Source organism: Pungitius pungitius, chromosome 6 (assembly GCF_949316345.1).
Source record: "Pungitius pungitius chromosome 6, fPunPun2.1, whole genome shotgun sequence".
Lineage (NCBI taxonomy): Eukaryota > Metazoa > Chordata > Actinopteri > Perciformes > Gasterosteidae > Pungitius > Pungitius pungitius.
Window position 1 is genome coordinate 9094734 of NC_084905.1, and position 24404 is coordinate 9119137.

Here is a 24404-nt window from a genome sequence, read left to right on the forward strand (position 1 = left end):
TATATTGTTTTTAACTCTGAAAATCTAAAAATACACTCAAGTGCGGATGTTGCTGCTGCTGTTACATAAGCATTCGGGACTGAAGTGTCAGGAATAAGAGGTTGTACAGAAAGTTTCTGGATCTCAGTTCTCACAAAGTAAACAATTGCCAAGAAGGGACAGTTTCCTGGAACAGCTTCAAAGGGAAATATAGACCCAGAATTTACTTGGAGCTTAGTGTTTTAGTCACTTTGTAATATACTTGAGAAAAGATTTCACAGATTTCCTGAGGTTCACTTTAAGAGCTAGCAACGGCATGTAATAAAGTCAATTACTCAGACTTTACTGTATTCATTTTACAGAGTTTTATGCATCAGGGGAAGAAAACGTCCCTTCATCCACACAAATGTATCCTGGGGGATGTCCTTCTTAAACATTCTCTATGCAGCTGTAGAGTAGAGGACAAAAGGACAGTTGACTGCATGTCATTCCCCTTTTCTCGAGCCCCACATTTCCTGTCTATCCCTGTCTACTGTCACTGTGAAAAAAGGCCTGCAATTGCCGAATGTCAGTGTTGGAAACCAAAGGGCTACAGGAGCCGTTAATGCAGTCAGCATCCCATGCTGCACAAAAGTATACAGAGCAGACAGAGAAACATTTGGACCATGAACAAAACAACGACAATGAACCATATATAAAACTTTTTTATTTCAGTCAGTGAAATTGTTTGGTTTAGAGGACTGTGTACAACGTACTGTAGTGTTTCTTGTTCCCTCCTCATTTTGTTGCCATAAACCCTGTTGAACGCAGCATTATCTTTCAGAGAAAACATGCATTTCTTCTCAACGCTTTCTGTCGTTCAACAAACAATGATGATAACAGACATAGAACAGACCGTCAAAGCGGTCTGGCCATGGGGGCCAGCTTCCGCAGAATTGAGTTGGTTACACGTAGAAGAAGATAGTTAAAGAGGACTCGTCTGTAGGATGTTTATATTCCGGTATGACGGTGCTCTGACACTGACCTTTAACCCGTGCTATAGAACTCTGCTGGGGTCTTGTTCTGGAATCTAGTCTTGGACATGTGGCAGTTGTTGTTGTGCTGCGTTAAATGATGTGAACAACACAGAGCATTGGGATCAAAAGTCAAAAGACCTGTTTGCAGCTCAGTTATGTTTCATGTGGAGACGCTAGCATCCCCCCTCTTCTGTTTTCCCCCCTGCAGCTGAACTAACTTAAGTCACTCAAGTCACTCAGCAGCACTTCATGTTGACGATCAAACGCTTCCCCGTATTAGAACTGTTAGCCGCTAGCTGTGTTAGCCGAACGCACCAGAGAACTCTCGGTTCCATTTGGCATTTGGAAAGGAAGTCCAGACTGATTGCATAATCCCATGGTGGAGATAAGAAGAAAACGCGGTTTTGCTGTTGTGGCTTTTGTGCACGGAGAGTAGTGAGCAAAGCTTCGGCCCCCGTTGTCCCCCATGTTGGGGGTGTTTCCTAGCTATGCCTCTGCTGCTGCCTGTCACTGAACCACTAAGAGTCCTCAGAGCTGAGCTTTGATTCACTGCAGTCTGCAGCCTCGTATCATGTAGCACACACACGCATACTTGTGTTGACTGGCAGTATGAGGGAGAGGTTTGGGAATGTCTGCGCCATGTTGTCCTTTCTTGTACATGTAACTTGCAGCCATCGGCAGAACGAGGGAGAGGTTGGGTGTGTGTGGGGGGTGGTCCTGTAGAGACTGAGGGAGAGAGGGAGGACACCTCGTGTTCATCAGGGTTTTATCGTTGTCTAAGTTTAGATCTTGGCTCTCGGGCAGCTTCTCAAGTAACAAGGCGGCGGGGCTGCCTCTGACCGCTCCACATTGAGACCAGCGGAGCCACCGGGAAGTGGCAGGTTGCTAGAAAATCCGAGGAGGAGAGCAGAGGAGAGGGGTGGGCCCTCTTAATGCCAGGTGATATCATAAATCACAGTCTCTGAATCTCTGACAGAAGACACAGGCGGAGTGAGGGGGAGGAGAAGCACAGAGAGGACTACTTTGTGTGGAAACATCTCCCCCCAGCACCAGGCCGTCTCTGCTTTCCACCTGGACGATGGCCGAGGAAGCAGAAGGGAGAGTCGACCTCTCTCCGACCCCCGGGTCTGAGCAACAGGCTCCGCACTTCCTACAAGATGTCATCTTCCACGGAAAGTTTAAGGTGAGTTTGTCCACGAGAGGCTGGAAGAAGAAACCCAACCATTAGAAGAAGTCTTTTCAGAGACAGTTATGGACAATCTGGACCAGCCACAAATATTCAGGAGACATTAAGTATACTGTGATTTGGGATGAGATACACTAACTAATACAATTTCAAAAGAAAAATTCCAATCATGTCTGCTCCCAAAAAACTAAATATGTATTGATATGAAAAGGCTTTAGAGAAATGTTTGGATTTGATCAAACGCCGTGGCTAAAAACACAATACTTCAGGAATTTGCTAGATTACTTTTATGCAGCTGATTAAAAACACTCCACGCCTAGGAAGCCAGCTGCCTTTTACTCACAAACACAGAGAACAGCAGTAAACGTGAGCTACCAGACCTCCTGATATCTCACCCTGGACCAAGAGGAAGATCAAAAGCAAAGGTCATTCTGCTTACTGACGGGGAGACGTCTCCCTGCACTTAACTTAACTTCTTTGGTGGTCCACGCAGCAGAAGGCTCATAAAAGAAGGAAACTCGGGGCCCCCTTCATGAAACATCACAGTGTGTGCGCCGACAAACTAACAACTACGGAACAAAAAACATTCAACTAAATCTTTTCTCTTGTGTGGTTTTGACTTAAAAACATGTGGGAAATGTTTGCCACATATTGCTTATGTTATTACTATTTCACATTTTTGCAGAGTAATATTTACCATGAATTGGCCAGCTTTGTAACAAGTCTTTCTTTTGGCTATCAATATACTTTAATACTGTTGTATGAATTGAACGCATTTTTTACGTTCATTTTTGTCCACACGACATCCACCGCAGTCCGTCCATCCCGGGAGGGGGATCCTCCTCTGCGGTCTCAGGTTGCTTTCATTTTTTCTCCCTGGTGAAGGGTTTTTTCTGTGCCGATGTGAGGGTTTCAGGACATAGGATGTCAAGTCTGTACAGACTATATATAAAGTATTCTGTAAATAGTGTTTTTGGGATATACAAAATAAATTGAATTACATTTACATTTACGAGATGCCCTTATACAGTATATAGTGATAAAAACACTATTCCTTTAGGTCCTAAAATCAAAAACATCAGGATTCTTTTCTTACTTGCCTCTCAGGGTTTCCGATTTAGCTACCTAAAATTTTAAAGCGAAGAAGCCCCCCACGAACCACCAAAAGATCTTTTAATCTCTTTGTGGTTCGTGGGGGGCTTCTTCGCTTTAAAATGTTAGGTAGCTAAATCTGCATTATTTGGAGCACTTCAACAGTTGTTGACCGTGTGTTGACCTTAGAAACATAAATAAAAGCTGCTGTGGAGCCATACAAATATTTTTAGTACCAGTAATGAAAATAAATACTATAAATAATAGTGACATGTGTCCAATTTAGATCTTTTTTTAAAAACACACAATTTTGGACAGATGAGCATTGGTTTCATTAGATCGTATGTATCATTTGTTTTCTTTTCTGCTCCAGCTGAATTGGTTACGGGAAACAGAGAAGGAGTTTTCCATCTAAGGGTCATCGTGAGGGAAGAAAGGAAAGAGAACTGTGTTTCTGTAAAATAAATGGCAGCTTTATGTCCTAAGAAATCTAAGCTGTTTTTGGTCCTCATGTTTCCCCTTGAAAAGTGTTAGGGTTAAGTGCTTTTTGCACCAACTAAAAAAAGACGCTTCTTCGTGAACGCCGATGTATTTTGTGTGATCTGGATCCAACATGGGGACCAGCTAGAAGCCCCCCCCTAGAGACAAGGTAATAAACAGATCCTAAAGTTTAGACTGGGTGTTCCCCTTTAGATGTCTCTGTGTAGTTTGATCCGCAGACACTGTTCCAGAGATCTGCTGCCACACGGTTCTGAGTAGACGTCATGGGGAATAAATACTGTATGGTGCAGCTCACACACTATTTGTGTCTCATGTAGAATGTACAGGGGTCACAGACTTTTGGCGAATCTACTGCCCCCTCAAAATCCCAAAACCATCATTTGGATCTATATATCTAAATTATAGAAGTCAAATAGGTGTAATAAGGGTTAATCCAAATGTATGCACTTCACCTGCAGATTTAATTAGCATTTAAAGAAGTTAAAATCCATAATTCATGGAATCCACAAATCCAAGAGTCTCCAGTTGACCTGTGGATGACTTCCAGAGATCTTCAGCTGAACAATATCCCATAATTCATTGCATGCATTCTTTGTAAGCTTCCTTCAGGTTTCTGTGGATGGTGGTTACACCTGATGGTGGGTGTCCCTGCAGTGGTCCTGTCGTACAGCTGGCTTACTCCACAACACCATTTGAATCACTGTCCTCATACCTGCCAACTTTTAAAAAAACCTTGGAGAGAGATTTTGTCGGGGGTGACTAAAATCATGCCACGCACACAGCCACACAAGTTGGTGGCTCATATATCAGAGAATTGGAATTAATTTGCTGTTGAACCCATGTTGTACCCTGCATTCTGGTGTTTTGTGGGGAGGTACAAAGCCATTGATAGGAGCAGCCAATTGGAGATGGACAATATTAGTTACATTTTGTGAAGCAGACATAGCTGAAGGTCCACTCCCCCATGACATGTGGGATGTATATAGATGTGATTTCCTGCATTCTAGTGGATTTTGAGTGGTCTGCTAAACCTTGCAATACCATAACTTATTCTGATTCATCAGCATTCTAGACTTGAGCTGAACATTCAACCAGAAAACTATTATCTAAATGATTGCCTATGCACCACATGTAAGCGTTATTCATAGACCAGTGTTTAAGATTTGACCTAGGTAGGTAGATTGATATTTTGATTAGAATGGTATTATACTAATTCTTAACTGAAACCATCAGTGTTGGGAAAGTTCACTTTCTACATGAACTAGTTCAAAGTTCAGTTCACAAATTTTAAAATGAACTAGTTCAGTTCATAGTTCAAACTTCAAAATATTTGAACTAAGTTCACAGTTCCAACTAGTTAAGTTCTTTTTTTCCATATGTTGCTGCAAGCTATTATTTTTCAAAATTATTGCCACAGCCCAGAACCACAGACAGCAATTATTTTATCAGTTTTAACACTGAAGCTATGCATCAGATTTCATCTTCATATCCAATTTTGAATCCTTATCCAACCAGGGACATAATTTTCCCTTTGTTGCTTTAATGTTGCTGTCCATTCACTCCACACTAGCAGCAGCTGCAGCGTTCATCCCTACAGTACATTCTCAAACATATGCTGTTTGAATGGTCTTTTTAAAATAAGGAATAAAAACATGACAGTTATCATTAAGGTGCAAATGTTTGCAAAGAAAGGTCAGATTCCTCCCATCTTCACCGACCTTGTCAGTAACTTCATAAAACTCTTTTAAATTATTATACGCCGCCTCTTTGCTACACGCAGCTGTCGCCTCAATGCATTTCTTTTTTTTGATGATGCATGCGGCGGTGCGACACTGGAGGCTGGTGTTGCCAGATTGGGTGTTTTTTCCGCTACTTATTAAGGCGCGTTTATGGTGTGTTTTCTATGGAAATCTGGCACCCTATTGAACTATGTTAACCTGAAAGAACGTGTCGTTCATAGACACCAGAATGAACGCCTCCTGAGGGAAGCATCTTGGCTTTGTCTGAGGTCATTCCCCATCTCACAGCTGCCAACTCTCTATGATGGCCAAAAAAAGGATTAAAATATGTAGGGGTCAAAATCGTGTTGATCTTAATACTCCCCCCCATCACTCCCTCCTCTTCTGTCCCCAGCTGCTGAAGGCACTAACCCCCCAGGAGAGCACCCTGTGCCAACACGGCCTCTTCTTCCTGGACGGTCAGCGACGCGTGGACTACGTCCTCAGCTACCCGTCCAAGAAGCCGACCTCGGGCCGCTCCGGCCGACAGGCGACCCACCTGCTGACCGAAAACGCCGTGGCCCGCAGCCTACGGCGTGGCCCCCACAGCCGCGAGCAGCACACCCCACACCACCACGCACAAGGGGCAAAGGACCCCTCGGGGGCCGATGTGGAGCTAGGCTGTCCAGCAGAGACCCTCAATGGCCACGAGGATCAAAAGATTCTCCGCAGGGAGGAGTTTGAGGGGAAACTGAGGGACATGGGGTTGGAGCTGGAGAAAGACGAGGAGGTGAGTTAACTTCTTTATATGTAATGTGTGTGAAAAGCGCTACGCAAATAAAATGTATGGTTACTATTATTTGTTAAGCCTCCTTCCCTTTACATAAGAGCTACACTTGTTAGGGTCTGTAATCTTGAAATCAGCTGTGATGTTGGAAGGGCCCCCCCCTCAGGTGTGACCACAGTGAGCCGTGTAAGGAATAAAGAGCATGTCGTCTGTGGGCGGACGACCACAGTCAAACACTAAATATGCATAGAGGCAACCAAGATACTTTATGGTCATGATATAAGGAAGAATATATCACTTTTACACAGGATTTAGTGACACTGATGGACCTCCGGCCTCTAAAAAACAGGCAGCTTCTAAGAAAAACTGAGTTTGTTGAAATGGACCCAAGTAGCAACTAAATTACTAATATGAAGTAGTTGAGAATAGTTTAGTTTAGTTGAGAGTGGGGAACTGTTACTTGTCCAATGTGAGAATGGGGCGGGACATATTAGAGAATAGCAGGCTGCCAGGTTAGTTGATGTATTTCCCGATATTCAGTTCCCTGGGACACGCGTGCATTCTGCTTATAGGGACTGGGTAAGAGCAGGAGTTGAAGTGGAAATATGAGGAACCCATGACCGTCCACAAAAACAATTTTAGAAGCGTTTCTTTGACACTTTCCTGTCTCACGGACGAGACACATTTTATTAAATGTATTATCAGAGATAGGGGGCGGGGTGGGCGACGGGTGTCCTTTTTAGTCTCTTTCAGACCCCCTAGCTTCAAGTCTACATTATTTGTGTGTCTTGTGGTGAAGCGTAATCTGTCACGGTTTGGGTCTGCTTTGCGTCTTATTTTGTAGTTTTCATGTCTCTCGTGTTCCTGGGTAACTTCACTTCCTGCCTTGTCCTGTGATTGCCTGATTGATTCCACCTGTGTCCAATCACCTGCACCTCCCTTGTGTATTTAAGCCCTGTGTGCCAGTTGTCCTTTGTCACGTCATTGTCTACTGTCACTCGTTGTTGGAGCACGTCTCGATTTCGGTTTGAATAAAGAGCACTTGGTTTGGAAAACTCTGCGTTTGGGTCCTGCCTTCCGCCTGCGCCAGCAGCCGATCCTGACATAATCTGCATAGACAGCTGTTGGAATCTCACAAATATCCCGTATATTGGTTTTGAACTTTTTAACCGTATCTGTATTGATTAAGGACCTCAGAGTCCACCCCCCCATCGGTGGGGGGTGGAAACCAAATCAATGTCATATTACTATTTTGTTTAATATTGTTATTTTTGTTCGCATATGTTGTGCATCGTTGGGGATAAAAGCAAGATGTGTTTTGATAAATAAAAATATAATCTTTTATTATCATTTGAAAAGAAAAACAGAATAAAAAAGGGTTTTATGATCCATTGCACCTCTACTAGAGTTCAGAATCTCTTCTAGTTCAGGCAGCTGAAGTTTTCTCTTTGTAATAAATGTAGGTTTACACAACACAGACAATAGCTGAGCACTGTCCTCAAATGTTGCTACTGAGGCAACTTGAATCAAGGAGTCTGGGACCACTGTATTCTGCACACTGACTAAAGGAGGCGTGCGTGCATGTACTTGGCTTACAGGGTGTTTCTAAGGAAATGGTTTTGCGCACTGAGGATTGGACATTGCTCTTTCACACACATTTGGGTTCCCTCCAGACTTCCTGTGTTTGGAGGATTTTAGGAAGCTCTTCTCGTCGGGACAGAAGAACAGGTGATGGACACTATACAGGCCTTCAGGATGTGACATCCGCTACGTCCCTGCAACCTCTCCTTCTCTCCTCCTTCTCATCTGTCTCTCACTGAGATCTTGTGTTCTCTTGCCTCCCCTCGTCTTATCCATGTCCCTTCTGTGTCCACCAAAGTAAACTATCAGTGGTAGAGGAGTTCTTTTTTTTTAGGAAAATCTGGCTTTGCAAGTATACAGGAAGTTGATCAGATGATAGATTGAAGAGGAAATGCTGGTAATTGCCTACCGGTGAAGCACATTGAGAAGAAGCCATCTTTAGTAGTGACACAGCTTTGTTTAAATGTAACTACAAGAAGTTAGGAGACATCCACTTGTGAATGTCTTCGGTATTTGCAGGGTTGCAGCTCAGATATATTTGTATATCGGGGCGTAAAACTGTAAAGTGATATTCTGCCTATGTATAAGATGTCCTGAAGCCAGCATATAAATAGAAAATAAGGCCCTCCACAGCAGTGACTCGAAAGGGCTGACCTGAGGTGGTCATTTCAAGGCCTTGATTCTTATTTTCCTGAAACTTGGCGCAAGTGTAAACACGCACAGGCGGTAGGGTAAAGTAGTCGGAGCCCAGTGTAATACCGGAGAACACTTAACTAGAAGTGGGACAAAATGGTGATACGTCAAAATATTCTATTAATTCATCTCCTAATAATTTAAACATATAAACATAAGCTGTGAATAAGAAGAGGATGTGGTTGTGGTGAGGCCACCTATTGGTGTGTGTGGCAAAGTAAAGTAAAGTAAGTAAGAAGTTATAGTTGAACTGAGACTCCTTACACTGCAGTGACCTGTCAATCAAAGTAAGCCCACCCTAAAGTATACCCTGCGTGGTATGTTTGGCTCTAAATAAACCAACATAATGAACATTATGCTCTATTGAAAAATACTTGAAGCGTGAGATAAACTCATGTTTAGACTCATGTCTAAAAGACAATCAGACTTATTTTCCACCAGAGAAGTTGTCCCCTGATGTTCATTAGAAGGCAGGTTTAAGACGTTAGAGTGCAGTTAAGCATGGCCCCCTGCTGTGTTTACCCACATTAACTCTATAAGCAGCTGCTCAATAACGGCACACAGCTCTGCACACATCAGAATGGTTGCATATTTTGTTCATGCAGATTATAAGGCCTCATTAGAATGATTACTGTTGCGGGATGATCACCCTGCAGAAACAGCTGAATTCCAGCCTCCCCGAGCGGGATGTTCTGGTGTCGCTCCTGAGAGGAACATTGCAAATAATGTGGTAATCGTAAATGGTCTCCCCCTGTAAATAAATCACAAATCTCTTAAACACTTCATGTCACTATTCACCCATTCACACCTCTAAAGGTCATCACTAAAGAGTTACACTACCATACACAGTGACAGCTGCCCATCAGTAACAACCATCCACAAACCAAAGCTGAGAGAGCTATTTTGGGGGTTAAGTGTGTTGGACACAAGCGGAGGAAGAGATCTGCTCAACATCTGACAATAATGTTGGCAGTGAAGACATAAGGTCCAACAGAAAGGGGGAACCTTGTCCAGTGAAAGTCCACATTGATTATTGTGTTGTCTTGTCCCACCTTGTGTGTCTTTTTCACGGTTTTTGACATGCAACATTCAATTCATTTCAGAAGGTTTACATTTTGAATTTGTGATGACATGAAGTGCACTAAGGGGTATGTGTTTGCTGTGTGTTTCATAGACCAAGATTGCCGGGGTGAGCTTTGTCAAGATTCATGCTCCGTGGAACATCCTCTGTCGAGAGGCGGAGTTGATGAAGCTGAAGATGCCCACCAAGAAGGTAAGACTCCGTGTATATTTTTTTTCTTTTTTGTCCGGGTAACGAATAAAGGAGACACCTTGTTTTTCAAAAATATCCAAGTAACCTACCTTTGCTTCTGTCTGTCTGTATGTGTACAATGTAAAGAAACGATATTACAGTCATTGTTGTCCCAGTTAGTAGGTGAACCCATGTTGGCATCTTGTTTTAAAAAGAGTCTTATATGCATATAGAGCCTTGATTGTTCAGAACGTAGAAGTGTATTCATCCAAGTGAAAAAGGCACAGTGCATATAACAAGCAGAAGTATGTGCCCGTTAAACATAGAGATTTTCAAGAGACACCTTGCATGTAACGTTAACTGACACGTCGTCCTGGACAAGTTCAAAACCGACACTCAACGCTTATGTAGAGAATAATATTTTGAACTTTAAGACGACATTTAGAGAGTTGGGAGTGAAAGGGGTCCCCAGTTAGTGAATCAAATGAACACTGACCCGTAATGAAATTGTCTCAGCGCTGTTGTCAGGCCGTGTAAGTAGATACTCTCAGACATAATACATCAATCAAAGTGAAGATTGGGACACACAAGAACCTCAATGTTGATTATGGATTATTGGAACCAAATTGTGCATGTTAAGCAGAAATGGCACAGTGTACATTTATTAATAATTTAAAGAAAATACCTGAAAGGCCCGCGGTATCAGAGTCCTAACACATGCCAGAACTGTCACAATGGTGGTTTGCTGGTGCAGGCGGAACAGGAAGTAGGACCCAGGCGCAGGATTCTTACAGAAAGTGTTCTTTATTAAACACAACGGGAACGGGAACAGGAACAGGAATAGAGGTGTGCTCCAACGACGACTGACAAAGACAATGACGCGACAAGGGACAACAGGCACACGGGGCTTAAATACACAAGGGAGGTGCAGGGGATTGGACACAGGTGGAAGCAATCAGGAAATCACAGGACAGGAAGTGAAGCTCACCCAGAGACACGAGAGACAAGAAAACTACAAAATAAGACAGGAAGAGGACCCAAACCGTGACATAACCCCCCCCTCAAGGACCGAATTCCAGACGGTCCTAAAGGGGAGCAGAACCGGAGAAAATCAGACAAGGGGAGGGAGGGTGGGGACCCGACGATCCTGGGCCGCGCGGGTAACTCCAGGTGCCGACGGCCACTTGTCGGGTCCTTCGGGGGGCCGGCCAGAACAGCGGCCGAGCCATAGGGTCTCAGGGCTCTGCGGCGGCGGCGTGGCAGGGGGCGCCGGGCTGTGCGGCTCCGGCGTCGTCGAGGCGGGGGGTGCCGGGCTGTGCGGCTCCGGCGCGGTCGTGGCGGGGGGCGCCGAGCTATGCGGCTCCGGCGCCGTCGTGGCGGGGGGCGCCGGCCCAACCCCTGACCCCACCCCCCCCTCAAGGGCCGGATCCCAGACGTCCCCCAGGGGTGGGGGGGAGACGATCAAGGGACGGGAGGGAGGGGGCACGATCCGGGGTTGTGGGGACGGGACTGGAGACGGGACGGGCGGAAACAGACATCGGGGGGCTGGAGACGGGGCCAGGGACGGGACGGGCGGAAACAGACGTCGGGGGGCTGGAGAGGGGGCCAGGGACGGGACGGGCGGAAACAGACGTCGGGGGGCTGGAGACGGGGCCAGGGACAGGACGGGCGGAGACTGGCGTCTGGGGGCCGGGACGGGCGGAGATGGGCGTCTGGGGGCCGGGACGGGCGGAGACGGGCGGCTGGGGGCCGGGATGGGGGTCTGGGGGCCGGGACGGGCGGAGACGGGGTCTGGGGGCCGGTACGGGCGGAGACGGGGGTCTGGGGGCCGGTTCGGGCGGAGAAAGGGGTCTTGGGGCCGGTTCGGGCGGAGACGGGGGTCTTGGGGCCGGTTCGGGCGGATCGGGTTATCCTAAATCTGTACTTTAGAGTAAGGTAAAAACAATTATATGTCTAAGCTAAGGGTACTCACATAGTTGTACGAATCTGTTTTTACCCATATGGATGGTTTTCACCATGTTTCTATAAGATTCTTTCCAGACTTAGCTGTGCACTGAGTGATGCTGTTGATTCAGGTTCAGGTCATCAAAATCAAATAGACCTAAACATAAACATCAATATGAAGGTGAACATTTTTTATGTTTGTTAGACAATAAGGAGCAGTCACAAATCACGTGTTAAAAGATCCAATGAACAAATGTTCAAAGGTATCAAACATGTCCTTAAATGTTGGCAAATAGCTTTGGTTTTATATTTGATTTCATTACATTAATGTTCAAGTTGTGATTTTCAAGAAATATTTAACTGCCACTGTGTCGCATTTGTATATATACATATTGTATATATATTAGGGCCGGGACTTTAGCGCGTTAATTACGATTAATTAATTACAATGTGAATTAAGATTAATTAATTACACAAAAAATAACACATTAAACATTTTTTACGCATTTTTACACTCATTTTTTGCACCGCGGAACGTTTCTCACTGGATGAGTTTCGGCGGACCGATTATACTGGAGCACCAACTAGCGTTCATGACCTCAGACAACAACAAACCACAGTGAAAATGAAGAAGCTGACGAGACCGTGTCGGGTGGCCGCGTGAATGGGAAATGTTACTATAAAAAACGGATCGAAGCGTCGATAAGACCATGGTTGTGTGCAAGCTGTGCAACAAGGAATTCGCATATCACCGCAGCACATCGAGCCTCAAGTATCACCTCAACGCAAAACAATTAGCAGCTAGCGTGGACGTTAGCCCGACTCCGAGTACAAGGACCCACACCCAACCCACACTGCACTGGATGACTGGTTTAAGGACCAGGGTAACTAAGTCCACGTCTGAAAAAATAACCAATGTTCTGAATGTACTTGAAAGTATTGGTCGACTTAAAAAAAAACTAGTTTACCGAAGGTCTACTTACCTATAGGCTACCTGAATTTCTGAAAGTACTATATTTCTAAATATGCTATTGCTACACTTGTCTGCTGGAATTGGTTGAACAAAAATAAAAATCCATGTGAAAAAAGTTACTTCTCACTGTTCTCAGGTCAAATATTTATGCAATTAAAATGCGATTAATTTCGATTAATTAATTACAAAGCCTCTAATTAATTAGATTAATATTTGTAATCGAGTCCCGGCCCTAATATATATATATATTAGTACTTTTTAAATAAATTACAAAGTGAATCATACGATACAATTTTTGCCCAAAAGGATGATAAATTATATTAAATTTGTATTAATAAAATTATAAGATAACATGAAAAGGTGATTACTGAAAGCTGAGTGTTCTGACCCCTACGTATTCCATTTCTAGGTGTATGAAGTCAAGCAGTTACGTGGCGTGGTGGAGAAGATTAGCTCCCTTGTCAGTAAAGTCGTTGAACCTCTCCATCCTCAAGTTGAGGAACACCAACAGAAGAACATCAAACACCTGTCACACACTTTCTCCAGAGAGAAACAGCACCTGTAAGCGCATCTCTAACGCTTCTATGGAATAAAGTATATCTTTGTCTAATGTATTTAGGCTAATGTATTTGTCAAGTCCACATAATCGTAAGAAGCATCCGTTCTTTTTAAAAAGTACATTATTACTGTGGTACGCAATAGTAATTTGTCCAAACTTAAGAACACATTATCTAAGTGTGTTTTTTTAACAAACAGGTTTGATCTCTCAGACAAAGACTACTTCTTCGACAGCAAAACCAGGAGTTCAATAGTAAGTCGACTGATGATTGTCTGCAAAGTATCTGCCAACCCCAAAATGTCCTTCTATTCTATTCTATTGTATTTAGCCAACACATCGGATTCTTCATGTCCTGTGTAAGTTGAAGTCAGAGTAGTACACTAATGACACTACAACACTGAAATTAGTTGGCACGTTTAAATGACAGATTCCCTCATCTTTTTTAAAGTTAAATATTTTATTTTACGTTTACCACGTAATAATACCAGCAACTGTAATTTTTTCTTTACCAACGTGGACAAAGTCATTATCACTAAAGATAAGAAAGTGTTTTAACTGTTGGTCACCCATGATGAGGGGAACTCTGTCACAATGGTATGCTGTTGTATAAGGAGGTTATCTGATCCTTAAATATATATGCATTCACAGTATTTATGTCAAATGTTATATTAATGTCATTCCCCCAGGGTCAGAACCATATGTTTTTTAAACAAAAAAGGATATTTTCTTATTGTAAATTAGAACTTCATCATTGTCCTGTTATGGAGTCTATACAACTATATCTATATACTATATATTTGTGGCGTGTTGAATACATTTCAGTATTTCTATTTCCATTTCCTCAGGTTTTTGAAATACTAAAAAGAACAAAATGCAAGGCCAAGTACAGTATGGGTGAGTCTGCACCTCAGCACATTCTTTTCCATTATTCCTGCATATTTTAATAATTTGGCCAAAGTCACTTTTGATGAATAATGAAAGAAAATCATTGGAGATTTGGACTAAAAAGTAAATGTCCAAAAGTGATTTATTGCTATCTAAAGTAGGTATCAGCATAAAAACACTAAACCCTTTCAAATAAATGGGACTAACGAAGAGAGCGATAAAGACACAGTTATCTGCAGTTACAACCAAATCCAGATCACAGATGAACATTGAAAAAGAGCAAAAATCTAACCCTGCTTTGACACTTTTTGAAAAATAACCAGCCCACACCAGTCACTGATTGATATGTGGGAAGAGGAATGACTTTTTTGAGTTGTTGCTACTTTTGCCATGTTGCTGGAGCTCTGCTTGCCATCCTTCTCTTTGGGCTTATCTTCATTAAATGTGCAATACCTGGTAGCTTACAACACTTCTCTGGTAGGTTGTCCAACATTGCTTAGGTGATATAACAGTACGAGTTGTACAAGCCTCGATGACCCAGCTGTGGAAACACTTGCTGAGCGGGTATGAATATGTAGAACCATGAACTAAAGTGTTTTCTCTCCACAGGGATCACCAGTCTCCTGGGCAATGGTGTCTACACAGCAGCTTATCCTCTACATGACGTTAGTTCTCCTCGTGCCAATACTTTAATATTAATGATGGTAATAGTAAATCATTTTTGAGTAAGGCTGTCCCAGGTAACGTGTTATTATTACGTCAAAGGAACAATCAATTTACAGTGAAAATTAGTTTATTGGACAGCAACGCAGTTTTTCTTTAATTATTATTATTTTGTAAGTCTATTGCTCACCCGTATCTCAAACCAACGGTCACAAGGGGCGAGGATTGATCCGGGTTCTAAATGTTAACTTGTTATAATCTTATGATCTAGAATCTAGACAAAATGTTCTTGCCCTGGAAGCAGCAAACTGCTTTGCTTTTATATTTGATTCAATTAAATTAATGTTTGAGTTGAGATCTACACAAAATATTATAACTGCTACTGTGAAGGGAATACTCTTGTAAAAAGCACCTTGTCTGAGTAAACCAATTGGCTTTGCACTTTTCCTTCATAGAGTGATCGTTTTCAAATAAAAGTGGGCGATAAACTACTTTTGAATTCATTATTGAATCCAATTAGTGCAGAAAATCATGCAAATATCCCATTAAACAATTGCAATTGCTGCTAGAAGAAGAGGGGAAACAATGGCAGTGTGCAGCAGTCATTAACCGTTGTGTTTCTCCTCCTTTATCAGGGAGATATTAATGAGGAGAGCGCTGTCCCCAATGACAGAAAGGTGAGAAAGCTGTTTCTAAACTGCATGTTCAGATTCTTTACCAAAATAGGTGTGTAGGATTGAGGGATATCAATTGGCAGAAATTGAATATGACATTACTGGGTATATTTTAAATGGTCTATAATCACCTGATGAAAAGGATTCCCTTGGAATGAGTCATTTACATAACAGCTTTACACAGGGTTGTTCCTTCATTTCATCACCTTCTGTCTCCATCTCCAGGCTTCTTTTCTGTGGCTAGAGCTCCATTGTTAAAAACACGACCCACTTAGTCCCACAAATACCAAATCTATATGAATCCCCTAATGAACAACAAATAAAGTTTTTACAGAAAATATTATCATGACAATGAATCACCCAACAGTACAGATTAAACAATTAAAAACCTTCCAGCCAGTCAAAAGACGGATGTAAATGAAACATGAACCTTTCACTCAGAGGAAAAGGATCTCTGCCCAGAGACAATAATGGAAGTAGAAAGTATGAAATGTAAAATAAAGCTATGCAAAAGATGCCACATAATACTTTGGATTGTCACCCCCAGCTTTTGTATGAAGAGTGGGCGAACTATGGTGTCTTTTACAAGTACCAGCCCATCGGACTAGTGAGGTAAGGACATATATTATTTACTTCCAATCTTCCCTGTGTGGTAAAATCAGGGCTAAAAAGAGTAATGAGAATTTGGCTGATGTCACAGCGTGTCTAGTCAAGTTATGTCATGTTTTATGTCGTGCTCATGAGACAATAATAAACCTAGCGTAGCTGTAGACTAAATTTAATGGCTGAAGATAAATTCAGAGATACATACATTTAAAAAAAAGACATTTTCTGACTCTAAAAGACCAGGATGTAAAAGTACCATCCGTTCTCAACCTTGACCTTTAATTTGGTCTCTGACAGTTGAGACAGTATATATGTGTGCAAGGGCTGTCCTACAATATTGTTTTCCAAATAAATGCTAATAAAATAAGTCCTTGAAGATGTTGGCGTCTATGAGTGAATATATTGTGTTGTATTATGTGTATACAATTTGTAGTATTTGCATAGTTCTACTTGTTATATGGGTTGTATTGGGAAACCCTTTCTTAATATCCTAAAGTGCTTTCTTTCTGCTTTGAATAGGCTGAGACTTTTTATTTCATTTTTCCTAATAAGCCTTTTAAAGCATCATTTGTGATGCAGGTTGGATGAGAATGTGTGTGAATAATCCAAACTTGTGTTGTTTAGGAAGTACTTTGGTGAGAAAATCGGCCTGTACTTTGCCTGGTTGGGTCTGTATACCCAGATGCTGATTCCTGCCTCTCTAGTGGGGGTCATTGTGTTTCTGTACGGATGTGCAACAGTCGATGACAACATACCAAGGTAAACACGCGCACACACACACGCACACACTCAATTCCGTAACCGCTCATACTCTCCTGCTGTTTATCTTTCTTGAAGCTATTTTGGCGTACATTGCTTTTTAAGCATCAATGTCAATAATTGTGACAATATTAAGTCCCATCTGCCATCTCTGGGGGATGTGCACGGATATCTAATATGACGTCCAGAGACACCAGTTCACGGCTAGAACACATGGATCTTCTCTAGTATAGGAATCAAAGTGTCATTCCCAAAAGGTTAGACCATTTGATGGTAAGTATTAATGGCTTGTTTGCTCATCGGCAAACAATTACCACCATCACTGTTTGGGCACCCACACATAAGGAGAACGGGTTCACTTTAAAAACAAATCCACAAAGAAACTGAAAAGAAGAAGACAGAAGAGAGAGAGCGTTTAGTGGGAATCATGTGGCTACAACAAGCACTTGACTTCATGCTACCATTTACACTCACCTAAAGGATTATTAAGAACACCTGTTCAATTTCTCATTAATGCAATTATATAATCAACCAATCTAATCAACCAATCACATGGCAGTTGCTTCAATGCATTTGGGGGTGTGGTCCTGGTCAAGAAAATCTCCTGAACTCCAAACTAAATGTCAGAATGGGAAAGAAAGGTGATTTAAGCAATTTGGAGCATTGTTGGTTGTTGGTGCCAGACGGGTCGGTCTAAGTATTTCACAATCTGCTCAGATACTAAAATTTTCACGCACAACCAATTCTATGGTTTACAACGAATGGTGTGAAGAGGGAAAACCATCCAGTATGCGGAAGTCCTGTGGCCGAAAATGCCTTGTTGATGCTAGAGGTCAGAGGAGAATGGGCCGACTGATTGAAGCTGATAGAAGAGCAACTTTGACTGAAATAACCACTCGTTCCAACCGAGGTATGCAGCAAAGCATTTGTGAAGCCACAACACGCAAAACCTTGAGGGGGATGGGCTACAACAGCAGGAGACCCCACCGGGTACCACTCATCTCCACTACAAATAAGAAAAAGAGGCTACAATTTGCAAGAACTAACCAAAATTGGACAGTTTTGGAAAAATGTTGCCTGGTCTGATGAGTCTCGATTTCTGTTGAGCCATTCAGATGGTAGAGTCAGAATTAGGCATAAACAGAATGAGAACATCGATCCATCATGCCTTGTTACCACTGTGCAGGCTGCTGGTGGTGGTGTAATGGTGTGTTTAGGCTTGGGTATCGAGTATCGAGGATCGATTGGAATCGGGACTAGCTTTGCGATTTACCCGGAATCGTTCAAAAGTTTAAAATTGGATTCCTAGTTTCGATTCTCAGTCTGCCGGCGCCGACCGGAAATAGAAACCGCTGAACACCAACGAATAAGCGTCCACCGGAAGTGTCGGCATAACAGAGCGATCGAACATAGATAGCGTGCTTATGCGGACCAGAGTGTGGTTACACTTTTCGAAACAAACCGAAAACTCTGAAAAATGCAACATTTGCAGCAAAATTGTTGCAGGGTGCACGACAAATATGATTAAACGCCTCCGAGGCAGAGATGGGGACTCGAGTTTGAGACTCGGACTCGAGTACGACTCGAGTCGCACACACGGTGACTTCAGAATCGACTCGGACTCAAGCTTTGGGACTCGTGAACAATGTTTAATTTTAGGAAACATCTGATGAGCTCGCTATACCGCTCCCCCCGTTACCTGCCTACGTAACACGTACATTGACATATATTGCTGGCTGCGCACGCGCAGCCACACACGAAAAATATGTCGAATGCACCGGCCGCTGCTGTGCCATTCGTCGTGAGCTTTGGTTACAAAACCTTTCAACAAGACGGCAACAGCGCTGGCTATGGAAGTAAAGCTGTGCCATCGGGGGTTTAAATAAAAAGGTGATTGAATTTCTAGCACTGAATATTTATGCATTGAAATTATGTACCTGAATGTTTTTCAACATTTAAACACCGCAAAAAAATTCAACCTAAAAAAACAAACTGTTGAAATATTCAGCCGCAAAAGAAATGGAGGTTACAATATTCAACCCAAAAAATTTCAACCTTGAGACACCAACATCCGGGACACTAAGGAAGAGCAATCGATTCTAGATTCAAGATCAGGAGCGTGCGTCAAGCTAAAGGAGCGAGCACCCAAAACACCTTCGGCCTTGGATTGTAGCCATGTCCAATAATAACGGGGCTTTAAATCTTCTTTATGCCATCAGTGTGGCAACGTATGAAGAAATACATAAAAGAACAAATAATGTCCACCCTGAACCAAAACGTTTGCTTGCCACTAACGATAAACAACTGTTGGAACTATACAAATCAGCTAAACTCATGTAAGCTTGGTTGGCTGAGTGTGTAGCGCAGCTGCTTTGTGTCACAATATTATTTTGCGCGACACGGTTCGAATCCCGGTTGTGGCAGACTTTTAATAAATGTTCTTTTATGTATTTCTTCATACCTGGCAGTGACGTAGTGCTCACTTATACAATCGTAATCGCTGCAATGGATATGGGATGCATTTTTGAACATTTTCAGCACAATATGTTTGCAAATGTGTGACGACTCAAGTGACGGAGGCAGACAACACCTGCCTGCCGGGGGAAAACAAACACGCACCCGTAGCCAAACCAGTAGTTCAAAAACCAGTAGGCACGTAACACCATCACTGAAAAATGGGTTCTCGTTTCAGACTTTATGAGCAAATACAGGATCCCTTTGAGATAAATTCTAAAGCCTCGCATTAAGACGTACATCCCTTTATGTATGACTCTGCGCTACTTGAAGGTCGCTGTGTTGTGCCAGATCCTCAATAAAGTTTACCCATGGTCATGAAGACTCATTTAACGTTACGTGGACTTTGAATGCCGCTTAATACCCAACTGAGATCGGCTTGTGCCGCTCAGAAAAAGGATCCTTCCACCGACCACTTTCCGCACTCGGCGCTACTGCGGTTATTCCTGCATGTCCTGTCGGGTTTATGCGTCTGCACGCTCCGTTAATGCCGCTGCCCCCCACTACGCTACAGCGGCTCATGTGTCTCTTCAAGCGTGTTCCTGGATTCAAAACTCCGCCAATCACTCCTAACAGCTTGTCGAAGGATCTCAGCATCATTAAATTAATTCAAAACTAGAAGAAGAGGCGTATTCTGAGCGGCTGTACGCTCTCGTTTAACTTCGCTTAGTTCATGTCCAATACAGTCTGTTAATGTACAAATGTCAGCTGTCTATTACAGAATCTTACAGACACAAACCACACTGATGGCATAAAGAAGAGTTAAAGCCCCGTTATTATTGGACATGGCTACAATCCAAAGCCGAAGGTGTTTTGGGTGCTCGCTCCTTTAGCTTGACGCACGCTCCTGATCTTGAATCTAGAATCGATTGCTCTTCCTTAGTGTCCCGGATGTTGGTGTCTCAAGGTTGAAATTTTTTGGGTTGAATATTGTAACCTCCATTTCTTTTGCGGCTGAATATTTCAACAGTTTGTTTTTTTAGGTTGAATTTTTTTGCGTTGTTTTAATGTTGAAAAACATTCAGGTACATAATTTCAATGGAAAAATATTCAGTGCTAGAAATTCAATCATCTTTTTATTTCAAGCCCCGATGGCACAGATTTACTTCCATAGCTGGCGGGCCGACCGACGGTTCGCTGACGTCGGGATGTATGCGCTCCCGTGGCGGACCGTTTACTCTGCGATCTCCTTAAACTGTCTCTGCTCTGCTCACTGAAGCAAAACAATACGTGGACAATAAATATCAGAGACAAGAGCAGCGAGTGTAGTCAACTACTGCTGCTAACACATCCCGTCGGACCAGGATTATTTATTTATATCCGTTAATGAACTTTTCTCCTCTTGTTACCCTGGTAACCGCTGTCATTACAGACGGTTGCGTCGATTCTTACTGTGAACATCTACGAAACCCGGTTTAGCGGCTACGCTTCGTATTTTCAGTTTATGGGAAAAACCACAAAAAAATTAAGTAAAGAGCAAAGGAGGAGTAAAAAGTTGTTGTTATGGTTTTTTACGGTAAAAGGGACGATGATAAGAGGTGGGGACTCGACTTGAGACTCGTCCTCGAAAGACTTCAGACTCGACTCGGACTCGAGCTTTGGGACTCGTGAGCATCTCTGCTCCGAGGTCAGAGGAGGTCATGGAGTGGAAGTAAATGTGTCTTTGACGCGCTGCGCCGACCGTCCTCTGCTGCCTCTTCCTCTGGCTCCAAGGGTTAGCCCATCAGTGGGAGCAAGGTAACGTTTAAGTACCTGCAGTATCATACACTCATGTGTAAATGTGTTTTTGTGAGGTTTCAAAAATAAAGCTCTCTTGAGGAAAGTGTACCCCTGTTAAAATATATTCATAATTTATCATTTTTATACAATATTCAAGTTCAAAGTTTGATATTTATATTGTAGTTGAAAACAGCCCTGTTACAAATTCATAGTAAAGTTAATAAAAAGTAAAAAGTTCAAAGAATTAACATTGATAGAGAAGGTCAGACTATTTACTTCAGAAAGACCCTTGGTTAGCTAGCTCATTTAAAATATCTTAAACTTGCTCGGAATCGAGAATCGCTGGGAACCGGAATCGAAACAAGGAATCAGAATCGGAATCGTTCAAATTCAAAGGATACCCAACTCCAGGTGTGGGGGATGCTTTCTTGCCACAATTTAGGCCCCTTAGTGCCAATTGGGCATCGTTTAAATGCCACGGCCTACCTGAGCATTGTTTCTGATCATGTCCATCCCTTTATGGCCACCATGTACCCATCCTCTGATGGCTACTTCCAGCAGGATAATGCACCATGTCACAAAGCTCCAATCATTTCAAATTGATTTCTTGAACATGACAATGAGTTCACTGTACTAAATGGCCCCCACAGTCACCAGATCTCAACCCAATAGAGCATCTTTGGGTTGTGGTGGAACAGGAGCTTCGTGCCCTGGATGTGCATCCCACAAATCTCCATCAACTGCAAGATGCTATCCTATCAATATGGGCCAACATTTCTAAAGAATGCTTTCAGCACCTTGTTGAATCAATGCCACGTAGAATGAAGGCGAAAGGGGGTCAAACACAGTATTAGTATGGTGTTCCTACTCAGCTCAGCTTCCTGTTGCACCAGTATCCAACTGCAATGGGGATTAGATCCCATGGATACAGCAGCATGGACAGCAGGGTCTGTATTTAGGACACTATTGACATTTCTAAACATGGGTGTAGACACATTTCCAACAAAGCCCGATGTTTTGTTGTAGTCGCATCCTACACATTCCTCTTTTTGATAACTTAAGTTGTCATAACATAGGTACATACACAGTAGTTTTCTTCTAATACTATGAAGTTGCATTGTTTATATAACATTGTTTTGTGATTGACAGGACTTTCCTTTGTCTTGCTAAATATCAGCTAAAAGATGTTCCGGTCTGGTTTCTCACATCTCTGACTCCTCTTTTTCACTTTTCGTGGTTGGTAGATGGATCATAGTCTATTCTAGGCATCGGACCATTTACTGATACATCTTTCATTCTTCCCGGTCACTCTCACGTTCCTCCATGTGAGCCGATCGCATATGGTTGGTTCATGCTTCATGCATGGACACTTGAAATTGTCTCATTCAGGCCGTGAATAGATCTTTACAAAAAGATGCATGTTCCATTCAATAAATTATTTGTTTCTCTACTGAATGTTAAATTACATGACTGCTTTATGTTATTGGGCCATTTCAGGAGTTTTGAGTAGATCTTTTTTCTTTGTGAGAGTAAATAGAGTAAATATGTGTACACGTGGCTTGATGCATATGTGTGTGTGTGTGTCCCGTTATCCAGCATGGAGATCTGCAGCACGAGGAACAACATCACCATGTGTCCTCTGTGTGACCGCGTGTGCAGCTACTGGAACCTGAGCTCGGCGTGTGCCACCGCGCGGGCCAGCCACCTGTTCGACAACCCCGCCACCGTTTTCTTCTCCATCTTCATGGCTCTGTGGGGTGAGAGGACGCACACAGTAATATGCATAACGCATCATTAAACCACGTTTCCCTTAGTTACTGTCACTCATTTGCATTAAATCATCACATTGGAGCAAAAAGGCAGTTTGGGAACAAACCAAGGAGGAAGTCTTGTCCCTGATATCCGCTGTCTACCCGTAGTTCAGATTAACAATATGTCTACTGCTACCGTCCTCCTGATGTACCCTTCTCACACCAATGCAAAGTGTTTAGAGTTGACGCGTAATAGAAAGTGTCTCTGGTCTGGACCACAAAGGGTCTGATTGTATTCTTTCTGGTTCAAAGCTGCAATGTTCATGGAGCACTGGAAGAGGAGGCAGATGAGACTGAACTACGAATGGGACCTAACCGGCTTTGAGGATGAGGAGGTGAGTGGTGAACCGTAGGCCATTTCCAATTGAGCAGTGTGTCCCCCCCCCGTGCTATGACAGGAAGTGATGTGTGCCAGGAGACTTTTCCTCCCCAGCACGTACATGCGTGGAGGTAATTAAAAGTAATGATGTGATGCTGCTGTTTTTACTAACACCCCTCCCCCCCTCTCTCTCTCTCTCTCTCTCTGTCTGTGTCTCTCTCTCTCTCTTATCTGGGTTTATTTCTCACAGGAAGCTCTGAAGGTTTGGATAAATCCGCTTTTATTGATAAATCCTCTCTACTCTTCTGTCTAAAATGACATCAATTTTTTCAATCTACTAGTGCTTTTTCTGAATATTTCTGTGCTTACATGTGTATATCCTTTTGATGAGGCAGCACATAATCATATAACGCAAGTTTTAATATGGAAAACTATAATAAACAACTCAGCTATAATATATTAGTCCTTTAAAGTGTATCGCTGCTGTTTCTTTGGTAAATGACAGCAGCAAGTTCATGAGACATCTTTAAAAGGCCTGCCTCGGTGTTAACGTGAGGGATCACACTACAGAAGAACAGACTTTGCTTTTCTACCTGCAGCTTCTCTCTCTGTCTCTCGCTGAGTGGAACCTGGGGGGAGGCTGAAGAAAAATGTTTACTATCACAAGAGATAAATAGGATAATAATATTTAATATCACATTAAGGAAATCATTTGTACTGAATAATGTTGAAAATATATCTGATCATTACATTAATTCACCAGTCATGACACATCGTTCTAGGGTAATAATGTAAGAATATGATTTGCTTAATTACATGGTTAACTACAGATAAATGCCACTCCCATGTTCCATGAACCACTGCTCTCAACCTTTACAATGCAGTCACATTTCCTCTCTGTCTGATATTATTCGCTGTATCAGGCGGATCAGGCAGATGTGGCCAGATGTACGAAGCCATTGTGTGAATTCAGTGAAGACGCTATTGGACGTAAAGAGGTTTCACTGCCTACGCCTGTCATTTGTGTCACCGTCACAGGACCACCCGAGGGCCGAGTATGAGCTCAGGGTCATGCAGAAGTCTACGAGCAAAGATCCGAAAGCACAGCACAAGGTAATTACATGGTAGGCTCTACATATTTGTATTTTGTGTGTGTATTGTTGTATTTATGAG

At 42.7% G+C, this 24404-nt stretch overlaps 1 protein-coding gene across 2 annotated transcripts in view; it reads left to right on the plus strand.

The window, feature by feature from the left end:
* Positions 1–1845: 1845 nt before the first annotated feature.
* LOC119196490 (anoctamin-1-like) overlaps positions 1846–24404 on the plus strand; it is a 29993-nt gene continuing 7434 nt past the window's right edge. For both annotated transcript variants that reach the window (XM_037452222.2, XM_062563021.1), the window contains exons 1-13: positions 1846–2178; positions 5908–6282; positions 9728–9826; positions 13132–13283; positions 13479–13533; positions 14127–14175; positions 14776–14831; positions 15465–15506; positions 16051–16115; positions 16734–16868; positions 22698–22858; positions 23165–23247; positions 24270–24344. In XM_037452222.2, coding sequence (XP_037308119.1) covers positions 2074–2178; positions 5908–6282; positions 9728–9826; positions 13132–13283; positions 13479–13533; positions 14127–14175; positions 14776–14831; positions 15465–15506; positions 16051–16115; positions 16734–16868; positions 22698–22858; positions 23165–23247; positions 24270–24344 — 1452 coding nt within the window. In that variant the 5' untranslated portion in view covers positions 1846–2073. The remainder of the gene's footprint in view (positions 2179–5907; positions 6283–9727; positions 9827–13131; positions 13284–13478; positions 13534–14126; positions 14176–14775; positions 14832–15464; positions 15507–16050; positions 16116–16733; positions 16869–22697; positions 22859–23164; positions 23248–24269; positions 24345–24404) is intronic.